Source organism: Oncorhynchus gorbuscha, linkage group LG23, assembly GCF_021184085.1.
Source record: "Oncorhynchus gorbuscha isolate QuinsamMale2020 ecotype Even-year linkage group LG23, OgorEven_v1.0, whole genome shotgun sequence".
Lineage (NCBI taxonomy): Eukaryota > Metazoa > Chordata > Actinopteri > Salmoniformes > Salmonidae > Oncorhynchus > Oncorhynchus gorbuscha.
The window spans coordinates 28,876,009-28,885,953 of NC_060195.1; the positions used below are offsets into that span (position 1 = coordinate 28,876,009).

Sequence of the window (9,945 nt, forward strand, 5' to 3'; positions counted from 1 at the left end):
ATCACTCCCTTCTCTGACAACCACCTCCTGAAAAAAGGCCAAAAACATATTCAAGCATCTCTGCTTCAGTGAAACCCAAGAGGACTGGATGACAGCTTATATGATGCCTTTTTCCTCTAAACCACTAGACCATGCACACTGGGAGACTGTAACTGTTACATACTGTTAGTACAGCTCAGTGGTACTGCTAAATACCATAAGTACAGATCATTGCAACTCTTATATGTTGTTAGTACAGCTCAGTGTTAATGTTATATTCTGTTAGTACAGCTCAGTGTTACTGTTATATACCGTCAGTACACCTCAGTGTTACTGTTATATACCGTTAGTACAGCTCAGTGTTACTGTTATATGCTGTTAGTACAGCTCAGTGTTACTGTTATATACCGTTAGTACAGCTCAGTGTAATTGTTATATTCTGTTAGTACACCTCAGTGTTACTGTTATATTCTGTTAGTACACCTCAGTGTTACTGTTATATACCGTTAGTACAGCTCAGTGTGATTGTTATGTGCTGTTAGTACAGCTCAGTGTTACTGTTATATACCGTTAGTACAGCTCAGTGTTACTGTTATATACCGTTAGTACAGCTCAGTGTGATTGTTATATTCTGTTAGTACACCTCAGTGTTACTGTTATATACCGTTAGTACAGCTCAGTGTGATTGTTATGTGCTGTTAGTACAGCTCAGTGTTACTGTTATATACCGTTAGTACAGCTCAGTGTTACTGTTATATACCATTAGTACAGCTCAGTGTGATTGTTATATTCTGTTAATACACCTCAGTGTTACTGTTATATACCGTTAGTACAGCTCCGTGTGATTGTTATGTGCTGTTAGTACAGCTCAGTGTTACTGTCACATGCTGTTTTTACAGCTCAGTGTTACTCTTACATGCTGTTTGTACAGCTCAGTGTAATTGCTATGTTATGTTAGTACAGCTCAGTGTTACTGTTACGTACTGTTTGTACAGCTCCATGTTATTGTTATATACCGTTAGTACAGCTCAGTGTTACTGTTATATTCTGTTAGTACACCTCAGTGTTACTGTTATATTCTGTTAGTACACCTCAGTGTTACTGTTATATACTGTTAGTACAGCTCAGTGTTCACTTTATATACTGTTAGAACAGCTCAGTGTTGTTGTAATATACCATTAGTACAGCTCAGTGTTACTGTTATATGCTGTTAGTACAGTTCAGTGCTATTGTATTATACCATTAGTACAGCTCCGTGTTATTGTCTTACACAATTAGTACAGCTCAGTGTTACTGTTATATGCTGTTAGTACAGTTCAGTGTTATTGTAATATACCATTAGTACAGCTCAGTGTTACTGTTATATACCGTTAGTACAGCTCAGTGTTACTGTTATATACCGTTAGTACAGTTCAGTGTTACTGTTATATACCGTTAGTACAGTTCAGTGTTATTGTAATATACCATTAGTACAGCTCAGTGTTACTGTTATATACCGTTAGTACAGTTCAGTGTTATTGTAATATACCATTAGTACAGTTCAGTGTTATTGTAATATACCAGTTAGTACAGTTCAGTGTTATTGTTATACACCGTTAGTACACCTCAGTGTTACTGTAATATACCATTCGTACAGCTCAGTGTTCCTGTTATATACCGTTAGTACAGTTCAGTGTTATTGTAATATACCTTTAGTACAGTTCAGTGTTACTGTTATGTGCTGTTAGTACAGCTCAGTGTTATTGTTTTACACAATTTGTACAGCTCAGTGTTTCTGTTATATACCGTTAGTACAGCTCAGTGTTACTGTTATATACACCGTTGGTACAGCTCAGTGTTATTGCTTTATACAATTTGTACAGCTCAGTGTTACTTTTATATACTGTTAGTACAGTTTAGTGTTATTGTAATATACCGTTAGTACAGCTCAGTTTTGTTGTTATATACCGTTAGTACAGCTCAGTGTTACTCTTATATACCATTAGTACAGTTCAGTGTTATTGTAATATACCGTTAGTACAGCTCAGTGTTATTGTTATATACAATTAGTACAGCTCAGTGTTACTGTTATATGCTATTTGTACAGCTCAGTGTTATTGTTATATACCGTTAGTACAGCTCAGTTTTGTTGTTTTTGTTAGTACAGTTCAGTGTTATTGTAATATACCGTTAGTACAGCTCAGTTTTGCTGTTTTATTCTGTTAGTACACCTCAGTGTTACTGTTATATACCGTTAGTACAGCTCAGTGTTACTGTTATATACCATTAGTACAGTACAGTGTTACTGTTATATGCTGTTTGTACAGCTCAGTGTTATTGTTATATACCGTTAGTACAGCTCAGTTTTGTTGTTTTTGTTAGTACAGCTCAGTGTTACTGTTATATACCGTTAGTACAGCTCAGTGTTACTGTTATGTGCTGTTCGTACAGCTCAGTGTTACTGTTATATGCTGTTTGTACAGCTCCATGTTATTGTTATATACCGTTAGTACAGCTCAGTGTTACTGTTATATGATGTTAGTACAGCTCAGTGTTACTGTTATATACCGTTAGTACAGCTCAGTTTTGCTGTTTTATTCTGTTAGTACACCTCAGTGTTACTGTTATATACCGTTAGTACAGCTCAGTGTTACTGTTATGTGCTGTTAGTACAGCTCAGTGTTACTGTTATATGCTGTTAGTACAGCTCAGAGTTATTGTTATATACCATTAGTACAGCTCAGTGTTACTGTTATATGCTGTTAGTACAGCTCAGTGTTACTGTTATATACCGTTAGTACAGCTCAGTTTTGCTGTTTTATTCTGTTAGTACACCTCAGTGTTACTGTTATATACCGTTAGTGCAGCTCAGTGTTACTGTTATGTGCTGTTAGTACAGCTCAGTGTTACTGTTATGTGTTGTTAGTACAGTTCAGTGTTATTGTAATATAACGTTAGTACACCTCAGTGTTACTGTTATATACCGTTAGTGCAGTTCAGTGTTATTGTAATATACCGTTAGTACACCTCAGTGTTACTGTTATATACCGTTAGTACAGCTCAGTGTTACTGTTATATACCGTTAGTACAGTTCAGTTTTGCTGTTTTATTCTGTTGGTACACCTCAGTGTTACTGTTATATACCTTTAGTACAGCTCAGTGTTACTGTTATATGCTGTTAGTACAGCTCAGTTTTGCTGTTTTATTCTGTTAGTACACCTCAGTGTTACTGTTATATACCGTTAGTACAGCTCAGTGTTACTGTTATGTGCTGTTAGTACAGCTCAGTGTTACTGTTATACACCGTTAGTACACCTCAGTGTTACTGTAATATACCATTAGTACAGCTCAGTGTTCCTGTTATATACCGTTAGTACAGTTCAGTGTTATTGTAATATAACGTTAGTACACCTCAGTGTTATTGTAATATACCATTAGTACAGCTCAGTGTTCCTGTTATATACCGTTAGTACAGTTCAGTGTTATTGTTATACACCGTTAGTACACCTCAGTGTTACTGTAATATACCATTAGTACATCTCAGTGTTCCTGTTATATACCGTTAGTACAGTTCAGTGTTATTGTAATATACCATTAGTACAGCTCAGTGTTCCTGTTATATACCGTTAGTACAGTTCAGTGTTATTGTAATATACCGTTAGTACAGTTCAGTGTTATTGTTATATACCGTTAGTACAGTTCAGTGTTACCGTTATGTGCTGTTAGTACAGCTCAGTGTTATTGTTTTACACAATTTGTACAGCTCAGTGTTTCTGTTATATACCGTTAGTACAGCTCAGTGTTACTGTTATATTCACCGTTGGTACAGCTCAGTGTTATTGCTTTATACAATTTGTACAGCTCAGTGTTACTTTTATATACTGTTAGTACACCTCAGTGTTATTTTAATATACCGTTAGTACAGCTCAGTGTTACTGTTATATGCTGTTAGTACAGCTCAGTGTTATTGTTATATACCGTTAGTACAGCTCAGTTTTGTTGTTTTATTCTGTTAGTACAGCTCAGTGTTACTGTTATATACCGTTAGTACAGCTCAGTGTTACTGTTATGTGCTGTTCGTACAGCTCAGTGTTACTGTTATATGCTGTTTGTACAGCTCCGTGTTATTGTTATATACCGTTAGTACAGCTCAGTGTTACTGTTATATGCCGTTAGTACAGCTCAGTGTTACTGTTATATACTGTTAGTACAGCTCAGTGTTACTGTTATATGCTGTTAGTACAGCTCAGTGTTACTGTTATATACCGTTACTACAGCTCAGTGTTCCTGTTATATACAGTTAGTACAGCTCAGTGTTATTGTAATATACCGTTAGTACAGTTCAGTGTTATTGTAATATACCGTTAGTACAGTTCAGTGTTACTGTTATGTGCTGTTAGTACAGCTCAGTGTTATTGTTTTACACAATTTGTACAGCTCAGTGTTTCTGTTATATACTGTTAGTACAGCTCTGTGTTACTGTTATATACACCGTTGGTACAGCTCAGTGTTATTGCTTTATACAATTTGTACACCTCAGTGTTACTTTTATATACTGTTAGTACACCTCAGTGTTATTGTTATATACCGTTAGTACAGCTCAGTGTTACTGTTATATACCATTAGTACAGCTCAGTGTTACTCTTATATACTGTTAGAACAGCTCAGTGTTTTTGGCACCAAGCCCATACATCTGATGGCATGGGGACTTTGAAGACATTCCTCAGTGGATATAAATAGTGTATTTATTTCTCAGACAATAGAACCAAGATAACTTCCCTCTCCCTGACCACATTCTGCGTTTCTCATAGAGGAATAGCGCAATGTCTCACGTACAAGCAACCCAAGGTCTTTTTTTGTTGTTCTAGAACTACACAGCAGATTCAAATAACCAACTCATCATCAAACTTTGATTTATTTGAATCAGCTGTGTCGTGCTAGGGAAAAAAACTAAATGTGCACCCCTTGGAGTCCCAAGGACCGAGTTTGGGAAATCCTGGCCTATAACACTGCATTTGGACTTACATCCTCTTTGTCGTAACCGATCCAACATGAAACGTGGCCCAGGTGTAATAAGTTCTGATCAGCTATCTATAGAACAGAGGTTCTATATGTGGCCTGTCTGGGAATTAAAACCACAGCCTTGGAGTGGCTAGCCCATTTCCTCCAAATGGAATTTGTCAGTCTCCGCATCTCCATTTGCTTAACCCTTCGCTCTTTGTGATGTGTGCATGATATGACAACATTCATTTTCAGTCCCCAGATTTGCCACATCTGGAGATCTGAATCACATCTTCCTTGACATCACTGTCATGTGGCTCACGTCTGCAACATGGCCAGTTGTGGATTAATTTGTCATGCTATAAACGCCTGAGGCTTTGCGGTTTGAAAAGGTTTTTAAAAAGGTAGATGAACAGTTGTAATCCAAAGCAGAAGCATTCAGCCTACTGTTTAATTAGACTAAGCCATATAAGCCTTATATTGCAATATCATACAGAACAAAGAGGATTAAGGATTTAAGCTTGGTAAGGGATGTTAAGCCATTGTTGAACCAATACACAGTGGTTCCCTGTCACTGGAGGTCTGCCTGCGCACAAAGCCGATGACAATCAAAACACAGAAGAGGAAGTAGTAGACCAACTAAAACATGTTTGATCTAATATTTTCCTCACTTCCTTTCTCACACACACAAATGCACACACGCTATATTTTGGAAAAATGTTGAGTTTTCTAAAATGAAATATTTGGCTGAAGATGATAATAATTTCAGCAATAAATCATGTTAGATTATAATTATGATATAAGGCGTCTCAAACCATAGGTAAATGCTCATGATCTTCCTTTCTCATTGGGATGAAATAATATAAGCAGGTGTAAAGTGTGATGATCTACCTGTTTACATACATTGTCTACAAGTATCTAAAAGAGGCACACTCATATTTTGATAGGTGGTTTTGTAAACCATAGAATATGCCATGCCAATGCATTCCTCACGCAGCATAGTGCCAGCAGTGCAGAGTGCATGTTTCAGCCCCATGGACAACAGTGCCTGGGTTTTGGGGGTTCAGCAATGAGGTAGACCTGAGGTCCACTCAAACCCGTCTGACAGAAGTTGTAATCAATAACATTTTGGATTTATTTTAAATAGACTGAAAACTACATCTAATTATGAGGGTGCAGTGAGATCCCCGATGGGTTGGACGATACTTTTCTCGTCAATCATCTTGAACAAACTTCTGGAAATCAACCAATCATCTGTCGTTAATACAATGGAAAGGTCAAATGCTGTATTATCTAAATGTTGAAAGTGCGTCGGCGACAGAGAGAAACAACATGGTGCAGTTTGAGGCCATGTGGCGGATCGTGATGCGGGCGCTGGAGATGGGGGTGTGAGCAGGTGGGTCTGGGCAGGGGTGATGTGGATGTTTGTGTGCATCGCTATGTTGTTGTTTGTATGTGTATGTTTTGTATTGTTTAAAAAAAAATACAGAAATAAAATCTTTACGTTTTGATACCTCTGTCAAACTCGACCAAGCAATTGCAGTCATTTGTAATCATTTAGGATAGGCTACTCATCAAAAGTAGACGCTACACCCCTGTTCTCACTCTCATTCCTTATTGACGACAGTGTGATGAATGATTCATGTTTAGATTCTAAAACACCCAGCGCCCCACACAGCTTTATCAGCTCTGCAATCTGGGTTCATGACATTATTTTTACTCTGAACCAAATTATCATTTGTTTTATCTAGATGGGACATAAAATATTAATTACAGTACAGAAAAGAACGGGTTGTACAAAGGTGCTGGAATGATTATGCTTTGGCCTTACATAACTTAGCTACATCACTGAATATTAAATGAATTCTTAACTTTGAAAGCAGGGGACAATATGATTCAGTAGTCATACTAAAGCATCTATGACAATATATATATATATATATATATATATTACTTTTGTTTAATACATCCTATTCCCTCTGTACATGGTTTCTAATATTCACATATTGGTGCACAACACGAGATATTTTGATATGACATCATCATATTATTTACATATAAAAGTTCATTTTGAAACTAATAGTCATTCAGAGGTGTAGGGCTGAGCGCTGGATACGATGAGCAGTGAAGCACAGTCAATCAGTCATGGCCATCAAAGTGACCCTTCTTTTCAAGTGGCATTAGTGCGTTTTGAAGTCCGGCAAACTATTTTCTTAAACGCCTTACGGAAATCCCTGTTGAAAATGGTATATATGATAGGGTTCACGGAGCTGTTACAGTAACCAATCCAGAAGAAGGTGTTGAAGAGCCCACCGGGGATGTAGCAGCTCTCCCTGCAGATTGCGTGCAGGCTATATGTGAAGAAGAAGGGGAACCAGCAGAGCACAAACACCCCCATCACCACGGCGAGCACGAACGTGAATCGCTTCTCACGCATCTGGGCCACTTTGGTCTTGGACGAGGCCGCCGCAAGGTGCTGCCGCTGGGCTGCCAGGGCGGGGTTGGCAGCATTTTTAGGGTCTTGGAAAAGCTGTGTGGCGCGCGCCGAGGCCCAAGATAGGCGGCAGCTCTGGCGTGGGCAGCAGTCCGAGCCCTCCACCTTCATTCGCTTGGAGAAGCGCTGGTTACGGGGTTTGTCCGATGCACAGCAGCTCTCCTCCAGGTCGATATCATCCAGCTCCTCCTGCCTGTGGTGGTCCTCGGAGCTCTGGCTACTGGGGCTCTCTATCTCCATCCGCTCCTTCCTCATGAAGCACGTCTCTGACTGGGAGGGCTGCCTCTCCAGGCCATTCTTAGCCACGAACACCGTGGAAGAGCGCTGCTTGGCCACTTTATAAATCTTACAGTAGACTAGGATCATGATGAGGCCCGGGGCAAAGAAGGACACGAGGCAAGAGGACAGGATGTACCAGGTCTCGTTGTTTAACAGACACTCGTGCTCATCATGCTTGGTCATGATAAGAGGTGGAAAGGAGATGACGGCGGAGATGACCCACACCATGGCTATCATGGACTTGATACGCTTGGGGGTCCGCTTCAGATTATAGCTCACTGCCTTGGTGACGGACCAGTAGCGGTCCAGACTGATGGCGCACAGGTGGACTATAGACGAGGTGCAGAAGAGTACATCCAGTGCCAGATAAAAGGCGCACCAGGGGCTCCCAAAGTACCAGTAACCCATGACCTCATTGGCAAGAGAGAACGGGATGACCAGTGTGGCTACGAGTATGTCCGCGCATGCCAAGGACACCAGGAAAAGGTTCTGGGGCGCGCGGAGAGCCCTGCTGGTGAGCACGGCCACGATGACCAGCACGTTACCAACGATGGTGACCAGAATGATCACGGTGACCAGCAGGATGATGAGCGCAGAGCCCAGCTCTGTGTGCGGGAGAGGTCCTGGTGCACTCGAGGAGTTGGCATCCTGCAAGGTGTTGTAGGTAACGGTGATAAACTTGGCTACATCCATCATAAACGCATCTTCTCCTGGGTTATTTATAGCGTGCGCCTTTCCACCCCCAAACAGCTTAACTTGGATGCATTCAATTGTTGATCAAGTCATTAGTCTTAAAGCATTTAATCAATGGAGACACGCTGTACACTAAGTTGTGTGATCAGGGAACAGATATAGCCTAGAGCACATAGGTCAAATACGTGAGGACCCTCAGCATCCTGGCGAGCTGCCCTCATCTTCAGTTCCATAGAGGAGGGTCCGCAACAGCTCCGTGCTTGGTAACAGCTCTGTGCTTGGTAACAGCTCAGTGCTCGGTAACAGCTCAGTGCTCCGTAACAGCTCCCTGCTCTGTACTCACAGCGTATTGAGTAAGTTTTTTCCACTATGAAGTCCGGAATCCAAATGAGTAAGTCTCCATATTAGGGTGATATTCCAGCAGCATCAAAACATTTTGTTTCCGTTATCTCTCTGTCGGTCTTGTGCGCGCAGTGCTGTATGTTGTTTTGTTAAAAGAGTGTCCTCTGTGAAGCACAAGGGGCAGCGCGCGTTGCGAGATGGAGACACTTCTTGTGGTATATGTGTGCATGCAGGAGTAAAGTGGGTGATATCACTCCTAAGACCAACCCATCTCCAAGCTTAGCGAGACAGAAAGAGAGAGAGAGAGAGAGAGAGAGAGAGAGAGAGAGAGAGAGAGAGAGAGAGAGAGAGAGAGAGAGAGAGAGAGAGAGAGAGAGAGGACCGACCGTCTTGAGTTTACTTTGGATAAGGAACAGTTGAAGGGAGACTGCTCCTAGAATGACCTAATTGGTTCTTTATTCAGCTCTCATGCACAGAAAGAAAGCCGTTACAGCCCACCTACAGATGGTAATGGAAGTTGATTCATAAACATAAGAATAATTTAACCATCAACTGTTATTAGCATCCATTATTTCATTTTGATAACAAATGGAGAACAGCATGAATGGCATGTTGGTATGCTGGTATGTTGACTTGAGGTGAGGTTCATGACTGGAAAGTGAGATCATTTAAGCAGGAGACAATGTGTCTGCTGACTGGATCATATGATGGTATGGTGTGTAAGGTTCAAGGCATAATAGCAGCTTCAGGGCCAGACAATGGACTATGTTTAGGATCATCATCTACATGATGATAGTAGGAGATTAGGGACAAACAAATAAGGACTAAACAGTTTTTACAATGTCACAGGTTTTTAAAATGCTTTCATAGTGTTCATTTTCACTACTTGAACTTCAGTCATCATGCAATGCTGAGCTGATAATAAAGAGATGGAAACTGAACCAGTAACTTAGCTATGTTTTGAATAAGGATGTCTCAATTTACAGAGAAAAGCATGCCTAATTTGTCCTATCAGTGATGACATGTTGTGCACTCTACATTCACCTCTCTCTTTCTCCCATATTACACAATGAGGCGGAAATGACAGAATACCTGTCTGTCTGTTCCTCAGACCACATTTGCTGCAGGGGCAGAGTGACGTAACAGACAGAGTGCTCTGTTCAGCTGTGCTGTGTAGG

At 40.4% G+C, this 9,945-nt stretch overlaps 1 protein-coding gene across 1 annotated transcript; it reads right to left on the reverse strand.

The window, feature by feature from the left end:
- Window positions 1-4,802: 4,802 nt before the first annotated feature.
- LOC124011426 (alpha-2Db adrenergic receptor-like) lies at window positions 4,803-8,955 on the reverse strand. Its single transcript, XM_046324792.1, has one exon. It carries the CDS (start codon window positions 8,426-8,428, stop codon window positions 7,130-7,132), a length of 1,299 nt encoding a protein of 432 aa, XP_046180748.1. The 5' UTR covers window positions 8,429-8,955; the 3' UTR covers window positions 4,803-7,129.
- Window positions 8,956-9,945: the final 990 nt, after the last annotated feature.